At 54.2% G+C, this 21,933-nt stretch overlaps 1 protein-coding gene across 1 annotated transcript; it reads right to left on the bottom strand.

The window, feature by feature from the left end:
- Positions 1 to 250: 250 nt before the first annotated feature.
- Positions 251 to 21,859, bottom strand: B4GALT1 (beta-1,4-galactosyltransferase 1). Its single transcript, XM_027446273.3, has 6 exons — positions 21,475 to 21,859; positions 11,851 to 12,086; positions 6,385 to 6,572; positions 5,440 to 5,562; positions 4,214 to 4,318; positions 251 to 3,651 (listed from the first exon to the last, which is right to left on the bottom strand). The coding sequence occupies exons 1-6, from the start codon at positions 21,776 to 21,778 to the stop codon at positions 3,516 to 3,518; spliced, it is 1,092 nt and encodes a 363-aa protein (XP_027302074.1). The 5' UTR covers positions 21,779 to 21,859; the 3' UTR covers positions 251 to 3,515.
- Between the last annotated feature and the right edge of the window lie 74 nt (positions 21,860 to 21,933).

Here is a 21,933-nt window from a genome sequence, read left to right as displayed (position 1 = left end):
GCATGAGGAAGTGCCAATTAAGGCAGGCAGTCTTCTGCATTGCTTTCCCAGCAATGATTCCCCTATTTCCAAACCTCCAGCCAAGCCCGCTGGGCAAAATGTGGTCCTCTGGGGGCACCTGGGCACTCTGGGATCTGCTCCACCCCTGCCATTATTTTTTTTTTTGCAAGGGCCAGCAGAGAAACTCAGGCTGGGAGACCCTGAGGGTAGCAGGCTGGGAAGCCCGCTTCGTCAGAGTGACACTGCCAAATGCCGTAACTGAAAATACTTTATTTGACACCAACAGTAAAGAAGGAACATCAGACGATACACCCGTTGGTAAATAAATGATAAAAAATGCAAAAGCAAAACCACCTGCGGGAGACCCGTGAGCAGCAGTCCAGTAGGCAAGCAAGATCCGGGGGGAAAGCTGCGTGCCCGGACCCTCTCTCTCATCCCAGAGAGCAAACAGCAGTCCCCAAGAAGCCGAGCATTAGCTTTTTTTTTCCCTTGCAGCTATTTGTTGCAGGTTGCAACCGTTAGGCACGGTATCGCTCTGAGTGTCGCGACAGGAGTGGAAAGAGCACCACCCAGTCAAAATGCACTGCTGTGTCAGACGTAGAAAAGGGCCCCGGGTATCCCAGGGGGAAAGATCTCACGGCCAGGTGGAACCCAGAGTGTTTCACCAGTTCGACCAGCGCAGCTTGACACAGGGGCAGTGAGATCTGGGCACGAAGGTTCAGCACCAAAGGGTAAGGAAGCAGCGTCCTCGGCTCTGACGTGGCTTGAGGCTTCAGAGCTGGGAGAGAAACCGAGCAGCAGCTTCTGGCACCACTGGCGTCTCTGCGCTGAAAATGGTTTTCAGGTTTCCTGGTTTTCCAGTTCCCGTCTCTCCTTTCTTTCAAGGCACATCCGTGGAGAGCTTTGATTGTAACAGCCAGAACCACCACGTGCTCGGACCACCTGCACGACGCTCCATGACTCCAGCAGACAACGGAGCAAGCAGCTCTTACGCTGACTTTTTCTAAACCCCAGAGAATCAACAGGCAAGGAGAAACAAATGAACTAAAAAACCAACCAAATGAGGAAAACACTAAAATACAGCAGGTAGCCCCTTTGCATAGCCAGTTAGCAGACAGACATAGCCACAGCCGAAGGTCCCAGCTCTCCAGCACACGAAAGGCTCAGGACCAAACCCAGGTGCTCTCTGCAGAGACCCAGGATTTGCAGTGGAGCTTTGTTGAGGCTTGGTGCTGACCTGCCTGCCACCTGTGGGAGCGGGGCCCTGCTAGTAAGGCACCTTTGGAAGAATAAAATAATAAAATAAAATAAAAAAGAAGCCTTCGCCTATGCCTCAGCTACTGGTGCGGACTGCAGCTGTGCCAAGATTTTGCAGGCAGGTGTCTGACCTGGCTCCTGTAACACAGCCTCCTCCTGCATCCCATTGTGTCTGCAAGCGCTGAAGCCTGACTTGCCAAAAAGCAGCCACGTTTGTAAGGCAGCGGTGAACGCCTGCCTTCGCTCCACACCCAGCACAACTGCAGCAGCACGCCTGGCAGCAACGGTGTTCAAGGGGATGAGCACGTTCCCAAAATGAAGCTGGAAAGGCAGCTGGGTGTCTCCCTGGTGAGTACAGTCTCTGCTCTTACTTTGCTCTGCTGCTGGCCTAGGAAGAAATGTCAAGGCCATAGCCTGGCAGCTTAGAGAGCAAGCCCCCCCGGCCCCCGCAGGATCCCACCCCTGCAGTGCAAGGGTTCAGCAAAATCTTCAGGTCCAAAACATCCCAAAAAGAAAATAAAGAAAAAAAAATCAAAGCTTATTAAAAAAAAAAAGAGTGAAAAAAAAAAAGAGAGGCAGTGCTGAAGATGATCCCCAATACAAGTGTCCCTGATTTCAACAGCCTTCAGCACAGGCCAAGGAAGTGCAAATTTCTGTGGTCACAGCTGGTAAGTAGCTACTCACCAGAAGGAATTAAGCTCTCCATTTTGGCTGAGAGTTTTAAAAATCACTTAACCCAGCTCCGAGGGTGTCAGCGCTTGAGGGTTTCAACAGGGCTGCGGGAAGGACAAGCCGGGTGCTGCTGGTGCCCTGGTGCACAAGCAGAAGGTAGTGCTCTGCAGCCTGCGTGCTCCTCGAGGGAGCTACCCGACACAGGACACGTGTCTCAACAGGCTTTAAGGAAAAAAATAATTAAAAAACAATAATAATTAAAAAATGGGATACCTGCTGTCCTGCAAGTATCTCAGCACTGCGGGAGGTTCCGTGGACAAGTATGCAGAGCAAGTGTCATGCATGGCTTATACATTATGATCCATAAAAAGCCCAATAGCCTGGAGAGAAAGGAGTCCTTGAAGCATATCCTATTATGCTGCACCCTAGTTTAATCTGATATTAAATATTCTGCTTATGATATACAAATTATTTTAAAAGTTATTAAAATGTTACAACAACAGAAGTAATAAGTGAATTCAAGTTTTACGCATGACCTTGCAAGCAAAGCTTTGTTCTTTGTCTTCAGACAATGTTTGAACAGCGTGGTGGCTTTCTACCACTGTTATCAAGTGTCAGCAGATTTTAAGGCCATCATTTCAACGTGCAATTTAACCCACTCAATCTCTGTTTTAGGGGAATAAAAAAGCACACCTCCGACCCCACCAAAAAAAAAAAAAATCCACCAAAAAAAAAACAAAACAACCAAACAAAATATTCCCCAAGTGTCATGTTCTGCTTAGGCAAAATGTCACCGTCACATCCAGAAGAATGGTTATCTAAAGCCAGCAGTACTTGCAGATCACAAAGCAGGTGCTATCCATCTGTCTAGCTCCCACCCTACGCAGAGAACTAGCACAGTGGCAGATTCTGGCTCAACTCACTCAAAGTCTCCTTTGAGACGGGAAGAAATAGTGACATTCACTGAATCCTGACTTGGTTATTCAAAACTTGCTCTGCACACAGAGAAGAATGTTTTGGTCACTGCTAGGAAACAACAAAAAAATAAAGACATGATGTTGTCTCCATTAAAAAAAATCTAATGAAATGCGTAAACTTGTACAATTTTAGCAGCATTTTACAGTCCTTCATAAAGTAAAACCAGGAATGAATTAAAAGGAATGCTTTCATCCACCCAATTTAGAATACTAAAATGTCATGGGCACCAACTGCTGATGCACCACATTTGTAATCACTAAAACTTGGGTCCAGCAATCAACTTAACATAGGGAGCACTGTCACAGAGAGATGACATTCAATGTTTCTCACCAAAGTAAATATTTACAGCTCTTAGGTACAGCTTCTGGACTTATAAAACAATGGAGAGCTGGAAGGTTGTGTAAAGTCAAAAAAAAAAAAAAAAAAAAAAAGAAAAAGAGAGAATAAAAGCACTTGTCCACCCAATTTGGAGAGGCTTTGGCACACCAAATGAGGCCTTTTTTTTTGTCGTCGTTCATTGCAACTGTTATAAACCCAGAAGATATAAAGCATCAGCGAGGCCAGAAGTCCCAGGCAACGTACACAACGTCTCTCTTGTGCCTGCGGTGTTAGCTGTTCGGTGAGCCAATATCCACTGTGATCTTTGTGTACAGAGGGTACTTGTCAGTCCTTAACACCTTGTAGGAGAGCGAATTCAAGCCATCAGAGCCCATTGTCTCCCTTGTGTGAGCAATTCGGTCAAACCTGCGGAAGGGGAAAAACAAACAAACAAGAAAACCTTTAAACAACCCCCACTCCGTGTGACATTTTGATTGTCTCCCAGACAGCAGCTCAGCTCCAGCCCTTAAGGACGGTGTGGGTATCAGCGTGGGTCCCGTCAGACCCCTCATTTGGGGAGGCCAAGGGGATGGCTTTTAGCCAGGAGGAAACAGCCAAGCTTCCAGACCACACCGGCCTTTTATGTATATCTACAAAATATTATTTTTTATTTTTTTTTATTTCCGGTTCTGAATTAAAGCAATGGTTTTATTCCCCCACGCCAAGCTGGGAACCACCGCTTGCAGCTTTCTTTGATGTGCACGGGATATTTAAGAAAAGGGGTGAAAGAAATAAAATGGTGAGAGGCGTTGGTGCCATGGTGAAATCTTGCAGAGATGAGAGAGAGAAGGAAACACGGTGGCAAAGGGAAGAGTGCAGCCAGCATGGGGACCACAAGGCGGGCAGGAGATGGCCAAGGCTCGGGGCGGTGGGGCTGGCTGGTGCAGCGGGGGCAGAGGGATGCAGGCAGAGGGATGCAGGCACGCACCTCTCAGGGTTGGGTTCATTCTTCCGATCACGCGAGTGGCGAATCATTCTGCACTTCCCAATGACAGCATCTGGCCGCGAGATCCCCATGCCTTTGAACACCAGCCTGTCAGAAGCAGAGCATATTAAACACCCGCAACAGGTGATGGACGAGGGCTGTTCCAGCACGCTCCCCGCTAGCAGCCACCACCTGCTTTCTTCTTCTGGCTGAGGACCTTGCTGTGTGTTTGCAGGCTTGCTAATGCCAGGAGAGGACAGCCAGTCCCTTCCCACACGTGGGGAAAGAAGACATCCCCCCGCCTGCACCAGGGCCCTGCTACCTCCCTGCACCCCAGCCGGCTCTGCCAGAGCCTGCGTTAACCTTGCTCCGGGCTTTAGACTGGAATTTGAATGGCAGACATCTAGTTTTTAACCCATTTGGAAGGCAGCCAGAAGAGCATTCATTTTTCAAGATGTGAAAGCTGAAGTGCAAGGAAGTGCTGTGCTGGTAGAAACTGAACCGAGGAGTGGTGAAGCAGCACGAGGAGGGGGGCAGCCCGCCGTCATTTCTGTGCTCTCTGCAAGGCACCTGCAGGTCATGGATGCCAATGTCAGACCTCTTCCTTCATGTCTCCCTTTGAATTTTTACACAGCACCTCCCTCCCCTCAAAACACAAGTTCCCAAAGAGGCAACTTCCACCTTTCTTTGAGTGCCTTGCCCCACCAGAAGTCACCCCTCGCTTGGGCTATTGAAAAAAAATGTGCTGAGAATCTGCAGCTGCCTCAGGAAGCTCAGGAGAGCTTGGAAAGCCCAGGGAAAGGACCACGCAGGGTGTGCTCCGCAGGCAAGAAACGGCAGGAGACTCTCACGTCCAAGTTCCTAAGATGATTTCTCAAAGTGATGGCCCCACCTTCCTGGGGACATGAAGGTAACACAAACCCACAGACATCTGCCCTCATCTTCAGGCAGAGGAGGGCCCGGCCAGCCCTGTGCAAATACCTTCCTCCTTGTTTGCAATTCTAAGCCTTCCTCAGCCTTTTTCCAGGCAGGAAGCAAGCGCTCAGGGGATTGTTTGGAGCTGCTTAAAACCTGACAGACAGATCCCTCCTGGGAACAAAGGGATGCGCTGCCAGGCTGCAGACCTGGGCGAGCCTCGAGCTGCCTTGGGCTCTGTGGGTGAAGGTCTTCTCCCCCCCTCCCCCCCGCTCCCATGGCTCCCGGTGGTGCTGAGGTGGGTGCTCATTTACCTGTTGTAGATGTCGTCATCTTCGCCGCCCCAGCCCCAGTAATTGTTTGGGAACCCATTGATCTTTGTGAACTGCTCCTTGCTCAGGGCAGACACGCCTCCAAAATACTGGTTGTAGGGTAACCTGGAATTTGGGAGAACAGGCCATTAGGGGATGGACCTGAGGAGGGGTCACGGTGCCCGCCACCCCAGCCTGGCCACCAACCCACCCCCAGGGCCTACCACAGGACTTGGCTCTGCTTCAGCAAGCAGAGGAACCCCCCGGGGCCAGCATTTCTGCTTGGAGCATCACCTGGCTGCTTGGAGGGCTGCAGGGCCTGGGGCAGGGACACCTGGGGCTTACAACCGGTTTTTGCTTCATGGGTTGAGTTTTTAAACTCAGCCGGGGGGATTTGGCATAGGAAAAATGAAAGAAAGAAAGGAAAAGCAAGCCACATCTGTGTTTGCAGCAGCCTGGAGAACCAGCGTGCAAGCTGGCGGGCGCTCTGTTTGTGCTGCCCCCAGACACCAGGGCAGGCCCTGCTGCGGCCTGAAGCCAAACAGCCCCAAAAACACCGGGTCCTGCCCTAAGAATAACACCCAGCACGGCCTCTTTTAGCTCCCTGCATGGATCTTGCCTTGTGAGAGCACCTCGCTCTCCAGGCTGGGCCAAAACACCAGCCCCTGACACCACAAAACATAAGATGGGGCACAGGCACCTGCGGCACAACAGGCCCGATTCTCCCAGCCCCGCATCTGCCTGCCCAGACGCCGAAATTTTCAGAAAACGGCTCATTTCTGTGCCCTGCTCCCTCCGCCCCAGCTGCCTGCTCCCACAGGGACGTGAGTGCCAAGGCAGCGTTTTTCCAGAGACGTTTTCCCAGGGTTTTGCTGGTGGGTGGGGATGTGTAACGCCACACCTGGCCTGCGGTGCTCGCAGCAGAGTTAGGAAGGAAATGCCCCTCACCGAAATCCGAATTTATCCATGGAGACAGAGAGGTGCCTTGGCTGGCTGTAACATTTGTAGGTGTTCCTGTCGTCCATTGGGATTAGGTCGACATCACTAAACACAAAGCAATCATAGTCATACTCTTTCAAAGCCTCCGTGAATCCTATATTCAGCAGTTTAGCACGGTTAAATTCTTCTTCTCCGTCCTGGTGTAAAATAAAACAAACACAGTTAAGTGACTTGCATTGAACAGCTGAAATCAGCAGGTCTCTTACCTGTGCTGCCACGCTGGGTTTGCAGGTCTCTGGCATCCCGAACTGGGGACCAAGTGCTCCTGTGGTGCTCTGGGACCTGGCATCTGAGCTGGTCCCAGCTGCAGGGGCAGCCGAAATGGCCAGACAACGGTTTGGTGGGGGCTCAGGGCCCCATCCCACCCCACACATGGGCACTTCAGGGCTGAGTTTTGTGAGGAGGCTCACAGACTGCAGGGCAAGGAGAAGGAGCCTCTCACAGCAGAAAAAAAATATAAATAAAACAGCAAAAGCAAAAGCAAGATAACCCAAATGACCGCTCTGGAAGGAGGTGCTCGCTCTGAGCACTGTGGAGAGGAACCACGGCTGTGCTTCAGGCTGTGGCCAGCACAAGGACTGTGGGGCTAAACATCTCGGGTGCAAGAAATCAGCCCGGCCTCTCTCGGGCAGAAGCACACGTGGCTTGGCACACACACACACGGGCTGGCGGATTGCTGGGGTGCTCTCAGAAACCAGCACCGGGACCATACCCGTGCGCCTGGGGGCACTGGTGGCCTGGGGTGGCTCCTCGTTCAGGGGGCACCAAACCCAAGTCCTACACGGGGAGCAGCGCTGAAGGAGATTTTTGCCAGCCGGGAGACCCAGCCTGCCAAATCCTTTCCACCTTCTTCTCTCCACAGTCTCGAGCCAAAGGATTGCCCTGCCGTGCCTGGCTCCTGCAGCGTGTGCGTGCGTGTAGGCGTGCAAATCGGCTCCCCACCCTGCTGCGAGCTCGCAGTGTGGGACGCAAAATCAAGGCTAGATAAAATACAGAGAAGCAGCCTGAAGTATCCCATTTACCTCCTCTCCTGAATGACTTGGTTTGGTTAATAAATAATCTTTTTAGAAACTGATTAATCCGATCGCTTGGATTAATAATTAGTAACCAAAAACCAAAACTGGTTAATGGATCTGTGGCTGGAGAGCCAAGAATTTAACCGTGAAACAGACACAAATATCTTTCAAATGAAGGATTTAACATGCAAGTGTCAAACCCAGGTTTTCAAAAGCTTTCAGCACCTGCCTGGGGCTTAAATGACTTCACAGGGAGGAGTGAGCTTTAGCGGAGGAGGATCTGAGCCAGTTCTCAGCATCCTCACTTGAAATAAAAGGGTTCACGCAATAACTGAGGTGGTGGGAAGATGATCACCGTCATGCATAAGCAAGAGCTGTGAAAACTGGAGCACAGAAGATGAAGGAAAGTTGAACAAAGGGGATGGGGAGAGGGAGTGGCTGTGGCTGTGGGAACAGAGGGTTTTTGGCTGCCAGCAAAGGGGCTGCCGAGCCCACACGCTCCCCAGTCCTGCAGCGGGAGTTACGAGCCCCGGCAGAGCCCCTACGGCCGGGAGACTCAGTCTGGATGGAGGATCTTGGGCCACGCTGGAGGCTGGTCCCCAAAAAACATCTTTCAGGGCCTCTCCCTGCACCAGGAGCTGCACTTGCTCGTTTCACACCCCTTGGCTGCTCTTCTTGTAGCAGCAGTGCAAGGTGAGCAGCGTGCTCCACGTGGGTTTTGTGATCAGCAGAGGCTCAGCCTGATTTAATCCATGCCTTACAGCAGCTTCTCGCTCATCCAGGGGACACTCAGGGATTAACAACTCTACCAGGAGCTGCTTTCTTAAATTTCTCCCCAAATTCCCCCCCCCTGCCCCAGTAAGAGCTTTTCCTTTTTGCAGAAATCTCTGCTTCTTAACCTAAGGCGCTTCAGGAGCACCAGCACACCCCCAGGATCTGGGATCCACATCCCAAAACTTGAAGATGGTGCTGCAGGCTCCTGTCTCCGACTGACTCTTGACTTTGGGAGTGAAAAGGGAAATCTGTCCTCCCAGCGGCCATCTCATCCAGCTTCATAGCAGCACTGGTGAGGCTGGGGAGCGCAGGCAAGGCACAGCAGGCAGGAGCCAGCCTCCCGCCCGCCCCTGCTTGGCAGCTCCGCGCCCGTGAGTGCTCATCCCAGGGGCAGGGATGGGTCTGGACCCGCTCTGTTGGAGGGCATCGCCCCAAAAAGCCACGCAGCAGACGGCGGGCTGCCGCTTTGGCACCGCTGCCTTGCTCCAGGTGTAGCCTCTGCACCTCTTTTTCTGGGCTTTCAACAAGAAAAGGTGCGCTCCGAGCACATTTTTTTGCTATTTTTTTTTCCCTGACAATTTTTCCCCCTGTATTCTCTCGTCCAGGAGCTCAGTCCACATCAGAAGCCAGTGCTGGTGCTCAGCAGTTGTTTCTGCCTCAGAGATTTACTCCCCGTGTCTCTTCCAGCACTTGTAAGCCCATCCCCAGCCACCAGCCCATGAGAGACTGGCATAAAGGGGCACAGCTGGCTGCCTCGGATGGACAGGGGATGATGCTGGCTCCTGCTAGCACCTGGAGAAGATCAGCTAGGCTTCTCCCCCTTCCCTTTGCTGGATCTGGTTTACTCAGCTAGCACCAGCAAAGGGTGCTGCCTTCTTTCAGCTGGGGTGTACGGGCCGAGACTCACACTAAGAGGCTTGCAAACCTGCAAGTTGCCACCTGAACAGTGGTGTCACCCCAGTTTTGCCCTGTCTCGCACTCTGAGGCAGAAGGCAGCCCTGGCACACCCCACAAAATAACAGGAAGGGGCGTGATGCCACACACACACGCAGACACACACATGCTCTCCGGAAAATTGCTACTAAGGGTGCTGCAAGTAACACCGGGGACCAGTGGAAAATGCGTTTTTTAGGGAATTTGCCATGCCTCCTCTCTCCTGAACTCCAGCTTGGTGCACGAGGTCTCTGACACATGGGCAGTGGCACCCGCTGAGGTGCAGCAACAAAACTTGTTTTGAAATCTGAGTGCACGGATGTCCTGGCATTCAGAGCAGCTCGTGGAGCAGCAGCACACAGTCTACCCAAAGTGACTGCGACTGCACAACTACTGCAGGCTCATGGTCTTGTGAATGCAACAGGGAGTACATGGGCGACTGCAGGAGCGAGGAGGATTACAGCAGGCTTGACAAATTCGCCTCTGCCTTCTCCTGCCACGAAGCCAAGCCTGTGCTTCATCAGCTGGGTGTGCTGCCAGCCGTGCATCTCTCATCTCAAGCTTATCTGAGGGATCTTCCAGCCGCTGCTCCACGTGTCAGGTTTGGGTTTTGCTGGGCTGGGGAGGGGCAGATGTAGCACACATTTTCCACTGGCTCGTGTTACATGCTGGACATCTTACGAACATCGTTCCCCTGACTCCAGCCAAGCCCTACTCTGAGGCATTCAGGCACGCAGGAACAGCATGGTGGAGACACAACGGGCTCGAGAGGGAAACGCATTGTGCTGAAAGGAAGAAGTTTGACATTACCAGTGCAGCAGTAGCAGGGCTCAGCGCTCCTCTTTCTTTCTATGAGATGCAGAGGACAGAAGAGCACGGTAGGCAGCGTGTAAGAATCAGATCACACAGTAATTCTCCTTGCTTCAGTGATTGCTTTGCTATAGACAGGATTAACAAGTAAAGGTAACATTTCCCCACTAGAAGGAAAAATAAAAAAAACAAAACAAAACAAAAAACAAACAAACAAAAAAAAAACAACAAAGGAGGGCAGATGCAAAGGGAAGGACAGACAAGAAAAAGAGAAAAGCAATTGTCAAGACAGCAGAGAAATAAGACCATTATCCCACTGTACTTCTGGCAGAATTAACACATTTTCTGTGCCTCTCTCCATTCAGTGTTCCCACTCACCCTGGAGAGACACATCCTGTGGGCTCACCAGCACTGACCATGCTTCCTCTTCCAGACACGAGTTCTCAAGAGGCATGAGGAAGGAGAATATTTATTTTTCCAATCAAGCAGCCTTGCTTACTAACCTATTATATCTGACCAGAGGACGTGTCCAGGACACATACACCCAGCATGCTGGACGTCACTCCCGCTCCCACTTTGCCCAAAGGGGTGAGTTAAAAAAAAAAAAAAAACACAAAACAAACAAATAAAGAACATTTCCTTAAATGATTTGTGTGAGGGTTCAATCACTTCAGAGCACGTGGGCGTAGCACCAAAGGACAGAGCACCAGAGGAGAAGAGGAGCAGGGCAAGGCGGGCTGCACAAACCCCTCACCGTGGCAGCACTGGGAGCTGGGGTCAGGCCAGTGCCCTGCCAGCCCACGGGGCACCGGCATGGCTCTGTGCGATCCAGCCCCTCGCTTCCCTCACTCCATGGCTCTCCCAATGGGGAAACATCAGCCCCAGCCGTGCTGCTGGCTCCACACCACCAGCAGCTCCTCCTGGATCGCTGTGAGGGCCACGGCTCCCGCGCCTCCGGCCACGCCGTGACACCCGCAGCCATGTGGGCCAGACCGAGGTGGCAGGAGCTGCGTTTGAGGAAGCAGGCTGCTTCTCAGTTCTGTGAAAACTGAGACCAAAACGGGACAAAGAGCAATAATGCACTGCGGGGCTGTGCTTCCAGAGGCCTGCCAGGACCGACAGGGCTGCTGCTGCCCTGCCACGCTGCTGCCCGCACACCGTAAGCTCCTCCAACACCCAGTCGCTTAAGCACCATTATGGGATAAATTAAGATTTATGTTGCTTGAAATGAAATGTACCTTTTTCTTTTTTAAGGCAAGTCTACGTCCTCCAGATACCAAGGAAAAAAATGACGAGCACCCCCACACCCTGTGGCTGCCTGTTCCTGCTCTGCTCTGTTGGCCTGAAGACAGCCACTTACCTGCTGCGCTGCGGCACCTTTCTTTTGTCCATCCTGACACTTTATGCTTTATTACTAACCATGAACAAAAGCTGCTCACTTCCTCGAGTGAAATCCTATGGCTTTATGTCACACTTAATTCCAGATCAGGTATTAAGGCTACCCGGTCAGCTTACAGCTCTGTGTGCAACCCCTGCAGTAGTTCCTGTGAAAAGGAACTTTTCAAAAGAGAAATGAGATTGGGTTGGGCTATTAGGGATTTTTTTTCCTCCTGACCAACAAGCTTCTTCAACCAGAATCTCTTTAGAGTTAGCTATGCCTGACTGGAGGAGCAGACTCCAGGTTTTCCATCAAAACTGTCAAAGCAAAATTGCTCATATTCATTTTCTTGTGCTTCACCTTGTTTTTTTCTTGCCTTTCAAAGCAACCTGACGCCTGCCTGCCAACCCACCGCCACTCAGGATAAAGTAACCACTCCCCCATTTCAGGGGGCACAGGCACCGCTGCAAGAGTGTCAAAAGCCCCGTGTCCCCAGCATCTTACCTGGTTGATAACATACACTCCATAATCTAGCTGCTGCCTTTGAAGAATTGGGTGCAGGTAATAGAGCCAGTACTTCAGGTGCTCCTCTCGGTTTCTGAATGGGATGATTATTGCTACTTTCTGAAGTGCTTTACAGTCCTTTGGAGCGAAACGACCTCCATCTTTGACCTGTGGGTTTATTCTCGCCACCTCTTCCAGATTCACGGGCTGGGAGAACTCCACGCGTAGCGCCCCGACTGGAAGAAAGGCAGAGCACACAGCCCGTTAGCACGCCCTGACGGCCACGCACCATTTATTTCCACGGGCTCGCATCCCTCACGCACAGATATTCACCGCTGTCATTTTCTTTTTTTTTTTTTTTTTAAACACAGGCTTGGATCTAAACGAAATCCCCGTGGTGCACAGAGGCGTGAAGCTGGGGCCAGCTGTACCTGATGCGACCACACGCCGCCACCCAGGGCAAGCCCGCAAACGCTCCAGCCCCATGATATCAGACCCCAGTGAAGCCGCTGGTGCTTGACGGCTCTTGAGCATCGCACGGCCATGCTCCTGCTGGCACACACATCGAGGAACCAGCCCGGAGCAGGGCGCTGTCCCCTGCGCTCCCACCCACCTCGCGCAGCGTGAGAGTTGGGCACTTCAAAAATAGCCCCGCTCTCCTGCCAACGTAACCACTTACGCCAAGGCTGCCCACATGCAAAGCGAACAAAACCCCCTTTCTTTCTTTCTTTCTTTCTTTCTTTTTCTTACAGATGCTCTCAGCGTTCCGACAGCGTGCCCATTATTTATCAAGAGTCCTGTGCTAACGCGGCTATAAATAAAACCGGCAGTATGTCCGGATTTGCATGCAGTTGGCGATTCCTGCACGTGGTTTCAACAGCGGCAGGTTTTGAAACTGCCAGATTGATCGGTGCCATCGCTGGTGCGTAAAAAACTGAGAAGCCCCCTGGCAGCACTTCAATTTTAGGAGCCAGACAAAGGCAACGCAACACATGGGGCGAGCACGGCGTCCAGGAGCACTTTTTGGATGCCCTGCTGGCACAGGCTGCCCCAGCCCTGACAAACTGACCCGTGGAAGAAGGCTGATGCGTGGCACAGCTCCCCAGGGAACCACTGCTCCCTCTGCCCTGCCCTGTGCTCGGTGATAGTGAGCTAATAAATCAGCCTGAGGCGCCCACGAGGCCGCCCTCTGCCTGCACGCCCAGCTACCAGCACAGATCGGCTCCAGCGGGAACACCGCTGTGTCCGTACCAGCAAACCCCATGCACAAAGCCGAAGGTTTTCGCCATAAACACTAGGCTGGGCATCACTCCTGAAAGATTTGGCTGCTGCTTCTCCTCCCTCTCCTCCACCTGGGTGCGTGTGCACTGGCACACGGGTTTCACCTTAGGGCCAGCAGCTCCACTCTGCATTTGCTGAAGATGCAGCAAATGTGGACTCACAGCATGCAGCACACAAACCCCTGGCTGTGACTGCTCTGGCTAGAGATGACCTGCCGAGGATGAAGGCATGCTCAGCACACCCCCGGGGCAGCTCTGCCACCTCACTCGCTGCCGGCACAGGGGAAGCAAGACCTTGCAGGCAGAGGTGTCACGGATGGGATGCGAAGGCATCTCCCGACGGCTCTCACACCCACTGGCAGAGCTGCTCAGGCGCAGGGGGGCAGGCTCAGCCCACAAGAAGAGGTGTCTGAATGCAAGCAATTGATGGGGAATGGTGCCTGCCTGCTGCCAGCTCCTGGACTGCAGCTGGAAGCGTGCCACAGAACGTGCTGACCCTTGGGCAGCACTAGCCCTGAGCATCAATACCACTCCGTGTGTTTCAGCAGCACATCAGCCACCTACCACGGGGTCAGGGGTGCTGGGGAACGACGGACGTGAGCGCTGCCCACACGCAGGGGTGGCCGGACTGCTGGTCCTTTGGGAGGGCAGGTCTCCTGCAGAGCATCCCGCCCGCCTCACAGCTCCATGGGCTGCTCAGCAGGGAGCGGGGCTGACCACCATCAGCCTGCTGCGGCACCAGGCAGGATCCCAGCGCGCTGCTCCCCGGGGAAAAAATTATCAGTGATGACAACAACGACGAGAATAATGATGATCTGCATCAGAGCAGATGCGTTTTGCATGGGGTAAGTGGGAAAGTTTTTATGCTTTCCAGTTCCCATGTTAAACAGTTGCTTCTGTGTTTCCCTCCCAGCCGAGAAGGAAGCGATTTCTCCAACCTAGGCGTTAAGCTCCCATTACCACTGTGCTGCCCAATCCCCTCCAGCCTGCCAGCACCCGCAGGGTGCATTGCAGTGGGGGGAAGGCGCAGGAAGAGGAGGTATCGGGTCAGGAAGGGGCACACACTGCACAGCATCGCTCCCCGCGGTGGCACCCCGACAGCTTGGCAGCCCTGCCAGCAGCTGGCAGGGCAGCAGGGAGCGAAGGTGGGCTGCTGAGCCCAATTTGCACGAAAATCTCTCTTCAGCAGCGCGCGAGCCTGGGGAGCCACAGGCAGGGTGTTTGTGCAGGCTGGCAGCTGCAGCCCTCCCAGGTCACTGCGCATCCTGCTGAGCCCAGTTCCTGCCTGCCTCCCACCCAGAAGCTGGGAGGTCAGGCAGGAAAAGAGAGGAGAGGAAAGCAGCCGTGATAAGAGCTGGCTGCAGAGGGCAGATTTAACAGCTTCGGGGGCTGGAAGGGAGGCTGATGAGGAGCTATCTGCAGCACTCCCCTCCTGCTGTGAATAAAGTCAGTTTTAAGCGTAGCACACTTAAAAGTCCAAGTCCACGAGCGCTCCTCGAGTACTGCCTCTGTAGTTCTCACAGTACCGCCGCTAAGCTCAGCTGGATGTGGGTCACCCAGCTAGGAAATTCACTGGCATCAGTAAGGATAGGAAAATGTAAAAATCCGGACGAGCTGCTTTCCAACACAGAACACCTGAAAACAAATCAGACCTCGCAGGGCCGCGCAGCTGACAGCGAGCAGCAGCAAAATGCCACCCGGCACAAATCGGTGCTTGCCGTTCGCCTCTCAGGCAGGGCAAGCGCAGAATGAGAGCTGCAAGCACGGGCTTCTCAAGCAGAGACCGGGGCCACGGCTCCAGCTGCACATTTTGGATCATTTTGACTGCCTGGGTAGTGAGCAGCCCCAAGGATGCTGACCCAGGACAAGATCTGCGGATGCCAAGAGAAGGTGTGAGGTTTGCCATGGGTGCTGTCACACTGGCTAAAACCGTATCCTGCTCGGTGTTTGCTGTGTAAACTTTCCGGCCCAATTCACTTCATCTCAACCTCTCTTCTGCTTCCGCTCAGAGTGGCTGCCTGACACAGGAGCTGCTGCTCTGCACTGGGTCTCTGCCAAGCACACACCCGTGCGGCAGCGCTGCGAGGACATGCAGCCCCGGTAACGCGCGCAGCATGGGGCTTGGAGGCTGACATCTCCTGGGTTCACCTTCATAGAGCTCCCACAAGCCTCGCTGCATGCTTTCAGCACAAGAAAGTCTTGAAAATACACTTAAGGGGCTGCCAGAAGTTTGTGACAGATGCAGAAGCACTGCCTCACACCCGAACACCATGGAGGTTTTAGGTGGCAGTGGAAGGGACCTAAAAAAAAAACAAGAAGCCAGCTGCCTCCCACCCCCCATCTCTCACTCAGAAACATTTCTGCTCAGCTTCAAACAAAAGGTGCACAGGAAGAGCTCTGCACAGGCGCCAGAGGAGCCGGTGTGGTTCGCACAAACAGGAAACTGTTTTTCAAAGGAAGCAAAAGGTGAGGCTCGCAGAAACCTGCGGGGAGCAAAGTGCCATGCACAAAGAGCCCAGCATCTGCCCAGCCTCATGCTGCAAGCCATCTAAGAGCTGCCCCGGCCGGGTGTAGGGTGGGCATGGATCTCAGATGTTTAATTTGGTGAGAATGAAAGGAAAAGCAGGCAGCAGGGAGGCTTGAAAGATGCTTGCCTCCAGCGGGCGGGCGAGAAGGTTTCTATCGCCCTGCCACCGAGCCAAGCGTGCGCCTGTGCTGCCACGGGCAGGGCAGGCAAGCCCGTGCAGAAGGAAAACTGGAAAAGAGAAGCAGAACTGGCAGAGAGAAACAAAAAAGGCTCTCTGCAGGGCCCAAGCAGAAAAGGGAAGGGCCCGCCGACCGCACCGACACAGGCCTCGCCGGGAAAAACAAAACCAGCTCCACCCCGGAAAGCCTCAGCCCCGGGCTGGGGAGCAGGGGTCGCCACGGCCCCCAGACCCACGTGGCAGCCCCAGGGAGCAAGCTGTGGGACGGGGCAAGCCTGTTCTTTCTGCCCAGGGCAGCCTCCAGTCTGCTTGTAAACGTCCTGGTGGGGGGAAAAAACCCTTCCTGAGCACCGGGATCTGTTTCCTTCGGCCGGCCTACACTCACCGAGCTGTGTCCCCATGCAGACATCAGCTCTGCTGGCGTGAGGCCGTGCTCCTGGAGCCCGGCACGTGCCCTCGCTCGTCCACCACCAAGAAAACGGGCTGAAAAATACAAGGATTCACACCAGCCTGCAGCATTTGGATGCAGACTGACTGCAAAAGACAGCCCGGGCACCAGTTCTGAATCCAGCCCCATATGACACCTACTCCAACACAAGGCCTCACACCAGTGTGCGGTGTCTTAAATTTCTTTTTTTTTTTATTAAATTGTGCTTTCCATGATTAAGTACTTCGGGGAGAGAAGCAGAGTCCTCCCTGGTGGCTGCAGCCCAGCTCGCACCCGGCGGGATGGTCTGCATGCGATTAGCCCCGCTCACACTGCCGCTTGCTGCAGGCTGCCGCCACGAAATTAAATTCCAGGCCCTCGAACGGCAAACTTAAAACAAACAAACAAAAGAGACTCCCCGGCTGCTCGGAGCAGAAAAAGGCTGAGCTGCCTCTCCGCCAGGAAAACCCCACCCTGCCACAGGACGTGCGGACGGGCGGGCGGACAGGCGGACACGGGAGACCTCCTGGTCCCGTCCTGTGCCCTTGGGCCGCACCTGGAGCCCTGCAGAGGGGGAGAGAGGCGAGAGAAGCAGCCCTCTTTCAGGCAGACAGCTGCCTGGGGACTGCTCGGGGACTGCCCCGGGACTGCTCTGCGGCAGCGAGAGCGAAAATCTCCGGGAGGCAGCTGGGAACCAGGCTGCCTGCAGAGCTGCCGAGGTGCTGATGCGCGCCTCGCCACACGCTGCCTGACACCGAGGGAAAGGCGGCCTCCCCGTGGAGCAGGGCTGGGCAGCAGGACCTCCCCTAGCCCATCAGGATGGTGGCACTGCTCCTTCCACATCCCCCAAAAGCCCAGCCTTCATCCCCTCCGCTTCACCCCAAAACCCCTCTGGCAGATGTGGGCACTGCGCCCTGCCCGCCGGGGTCTGAGGAGCTCCACACTGGGACAGGGCGGCCAAGGGCTCAGCCCATGTTTGCATCCAAGTGCAGCTGCCTCTTTCCAAGCATAACTTGGCCCAATTTCCAAAAAAAAAAACAAAAACCAACCCTAGCTGTTGCCTCAGATCAGCGCTGGCAGGGAAACAAGCACGTTATAAAACACTAGACGCACGAGATGGAAAACTTTCCTTTTCTCTCCGGCGCACCCCATGTGCTGCGCCGCGTCCCCAAAATGACTGCTCTCCAGGAAGGCACAGTGCCTTTCCGAGCTAGTCTGCGAGCCTAATTAATAATAATCCCAGGCTGTTCCTACAAGGAGACGAGGAGAAGTGAGGGGTTGTGCTGGGGCAGGGATGCTCGCTGCTGAGAAAGCCTGCGCTTCCCGAGGGAGATGTGCTCCAGACCGTGCGGATGGCCGTGGTGCTGCCAGCCGGGCTGCCAGCAGCATCATGCATCCACTCCGGGCCAAACACCTCGGGCATATTCTCTGGAAAAGCTGAGCACAGACTCTTTCGAGGCCAAAAAAGCCCTAACCTTCAGCAAACCGGTCCACGTGTTAGCTTCCCCAGGCCCTCTCCATGCCCTTGTCTTCAAGTTTCTGTTTTACTTTTACAGAATGACATTCTCCAGGGCATCCCCTCCAAACTGTCCTCCTAACACCCCCCCGTGGGGCTGCTGGGCAAGGACCTGCCAAACCCCAATGGCACCATCACCGCTGGTTTTCTTAGGAACTGGTGTTTCCAGCGCCCCGGGATGCTGGACACCTCAAGATTTCCACTCTCTCGCCCCAAATTATGCCCCGCCAGGGTTTTGCTGATGCTAAGGCGTCCTCTGTCCCTGTTCATGGAATGTCCACAGGCAGTGGGCCCTTGCACTAGTAAGATCTCCAGCTTTTTCAGGCAGCACATAACCTATAAGTCCTTCTGCAATGCAGACACAAAGCATCACCACCCATTTTACAGAGCACGTCTGCTCCCACGTTGGTGGAAACCATCAGTGTCTCCATGTAGGACTCTGATTTACCATGGAGTTTTTATTTTCGTTTTGATGATTTCCCTAAATTACTCGGGTTTGGTGTTGCTACATTCTCTAAGCCTAAATCTGGGGGCAAAAATCCAGAGCCGGACACCTCCCTGCGGTGTGTTTCGGGCACTTGGCTCGTCTCTGCCATGCGACGCTCACGGGGCTGAGGGTGACGCCACGTCTCTTCGGTCTGCCATCCCTCTGCCAGTCACACCTGGTATCTAAATGTGGGTCAAAAATTGCAAAAAGAGACAGCTGTATTCTAAAATAACTTCCACAAACAACACGTGCTCTCGACCTGCCAGGACTCAAAAATGACATCCCTGAAGTACAGATAAGCCTGCCCATGAGGTTCTGCCTTGCAGACTTCTGGCACCAAAAGATAAGCGCTGCTTGTAGATGAGCTCTTTTACATGGGGATATTGCCACCAAGGGAGCTGCCTCCTTCCTCACTCCTCACTGAAATCCGGAGGCAGAAAACAGCACCATCACTGAAAGACATGGACCTCATGGGAAGGGGAGGGGAAAATCATTTGACTTTTTTGAAAGCATGCAGGCCGACACATACACTAGTTCTGTAGAGCAACTCTTGATTTTTTTTTAATATTTTAATTATTATTTTTAAAACTATGTTGTTCTACAGCTGGCAAAAATCGTAACAGTTTAGGGGACGGTCACTGGCAGCACAGAGCTGGATTTTAGCTTGCATTTGCCTTTCGGGCTCCTAGGAGGCTGAAATTTCAGTAAGTGGGCTCTGCTTCCAGGTATCCCATTTAAGCCACTTATTGGCATGCAGCTCTCAGCTGGAGCATAAACGCTTTTATTACCTTGTATTAAGGAACTTCAGAGCTGTTAAGGATTTTTCGTTCAAGTTTTACTTACAGTGTTGTCTCACCAGCCCTAATTCCTGCTTTCAAACGATAAGTAAAGGCAAATGAACCATAAAAGCAGGTTAAGTTCAGCAGCTTCATGTCGAGATTAAACCTTGCATTCAGCTGATGTGTTTGCCCAGGAGCCAGGCAGCAGGGACTGTCAGCTGCTCTCTCTGAACATCACTCGAAGGGAACCTCGGGGGCTCTGAAGGCAGTATCTGGCTATTTGACTGCTCAAAACGCCAAACCAGCTCAGTCACACATCCCCGGCGTGATTCATCACATGCTTCCCAATGAGGCGGGGTGGGGGGGTGGGGAAGAACAGAAAAGAAAGAGAAAATGAGGTGTGTGCCCGTGAACCCAGGTCTGTGCCGGGGGGGAACGGCGCTACCTGCTCACAGCGCAGCACTGCCCTGTGGCCTGGGGAAGGAGGGAGCCCCAGGAAGGTCCTTGCTGGTTCCCGCTCGTTGCAGCTACACCGATAAGCAGCTTCACCTACACTGAAAAGCAGCCTTGTGCAGAGAAAGAAATCTTTTTTGTTTGTTTGTTTTTGAATTCTGAGTGGGTGAATTAAGCCTCAGAAATGCCTGCAGACATTACACCTCTCCATCCCCCACGCTGATCACAGAGATACATGAGAAGATTATCAGAGCAGACTTAGCTCTGACCAACATCCGAGGTACGACGGGATTGTTTTACAAATGCTGCCTGCCATCAAAACATGAACCAAAAAAGTGGCAAAAAATAATTTTTTACCCCAGGCCAGTTGGGTTTCCTACCGACATGCTGGCTAGATGTTTCACAGCCGTGCGGGTGCCGTGCCAACCTGCACCTGAGCGCAACCCCACGAGTGCTACACAAAGCAAAGCTGGAAACTATTTGCCTATTGTGCTGCTCAGAGCTACTTTCTGCTCAGCCCTGTGACTCTGAACATCTGCAGCCACTTTCAACAGCCTCCTCTGGCCTCTTAGCACCGGCTGCCAATTGCACCGAAGACAAAGTGTACTTGAGTTGATCCTCCAGCCACCAAGGCTGAAAATGCCTTGAGTCCTGGGGACACAGAGCAGTGTTTCTCTGAACTCTGGGCATTTCGAAGCACATGACTCGCTCCTGAGAGGATCAGGGTGAGTGGAGATGGCTTAAAGCAAAGCCATGCTCATAAAGGGCTCCCACATCCACTTCTCGAGGGCAGGCTTGCAGAGCCGCTTTCAACTTAAAATTGATGCACAGGGAAAAAGTGAAAGACACAAATGAAAAACAACAACAAAAAAACACAACGCAGTTCCTTTTGGTGACCTCAAAACCGCCTTCCTAAAATAAGAAACCAGTCATTTGTTATTCAGATGCATCGATCCATAAACGGCTGACCAGCGAGTACCGAGAGAAACTATGAATTTCTGTGTTGCTTTCATTAACTGAAAACCACAGGTAGCTGCTTGAAAGCCTCTTATCCTTTTACAATCTCCAGCAAATAAAAAAAGCGCCCTCGGAAACGTGGCACCTCAGCAAGGAGCCAGGTGAGGGATGCCCAGACTCCAGGGCCAGGTGAGGATGATCTGGGCTGCCAGCGGGACAAGCTCCCCTACCTGCGAGGCACCCAGCAGCAGCAAGCTGGGCGGAAAAGAGCCGAAAGTCTGCTCTTTCTATTTTTTCCTCCTTTTTTTCTTTTCTTTTTTTTTTTTTTTGTTTTCTCTGCCTCATGACAAAGCCCGCGGATGCGAGCAGCTACGGGAGGAGGCTGATGCAGAAACCCGGGGGGATGGCAGCAGGGGATGCAGCCCCGGGGAAGGCCTGCGGGAGCAGGGCTCCAGCCCGCACCAAACCCACGCCAGGCTGCCACGTATCAGGATACTGCATCACGGCTCCACAAATGCGGGAAGCGCCGCCGGGATGCGCACAAGCCCTGCGCCCCACGGCTCTGCCCCACGGCCCCGTCCCGGCCGGCGCGGCTCCCCCCCGTGCGCACACAAAGGGCGAGCGGAGCTCGGCGCAGCCCGCCCGCTCCTTCCTGCGAGGCGTTGCGCAAGGGGAGGTATTTTTGGGTAGAGTTCCCAGAGGAAATTACCCAACCTCTCCAAGACACCAGAAGGGAAACCTCTCGCTCGGGGAAAGCACCAGAGGGGGCGGAGGGGGGGGGTCCGCGACGCCACCCCCGAGTTGTGACACCCGTGGGGACGGGGGCTCGCCGCCCCGGGGGCGCGCACAGCGCTCGGGAAGGGTGTGGGGGCTCCGCTCGGTGCCCCCCTGCTCGCCCCGTCCCCTCCTGGCCTCCGCCACCGCGGGGGCGTCCCCGGTGCCCCCCGGGGGGGCTGTCACAGCCCGCGGCCACCGAGCCGCGGCCACCGGGGCGGGGGTCGCCGTCGGGGGGGCACTCACCCAGCAGCGGGGAGGGCTCGGGGCACGGCCGCGGCAGCAGAGGAAGCGGCGGCGACGGCGACGCGGGCTGGGGTCGGGGTCGCGGCCGCGGGTGGGCGTCTGTCGGCGGCGTCTGTCGCGACAGCGGCTGCGAGGCGTTGGCGGGGGGCGGGCGGCGCGGCGGCGGCTCGGGGTTGCGCGGCGGCCCCAGGGCGCTGCCCGCCAGGTAGTAGAGCAGCGTGGCCGAGAGGTGCAGGGCACAGAAGGCGACGAGGAGGCGGCAGGCCCGCTGCAGCGAGGTGCCGGGCAGCGACGGCTCCTTCATGCCGAGGCGCTCTGCCGCCCGCCCCGCGCCGCACCGCGCCGACGACGGGCACCGGGGGAGCGGGGCGGGGGCGCCGGCGGCTCCGCCCGGACGAGGGCGGCCCCCCAGCACCCGGTCCCGCCCGCAGCCTCCGCCCGAAACGGGGGAGAGGGGTT

The sequence above is a fragment of the Anas platyrhynchos genome, chromosome Z (assembly GCF_047663525.1).
Source record: "Anas platyrhynchos isolate ZD024472 breed Pekin duck chromosome Z, IASCAAS_PekinDuck_T2T, whole genome shotgun sequence".
In the NCBI taxonomy this organism is placed as follows: domain Eukaryota; kingdom Metazoa; phylum Chordata; class Aves; order Anseriformes; family Anatidae; genus Anas; species Anas platyrhynchos.
This window is presented reverse-complemented; position numbering and strand designations above follow the sequence as displayed.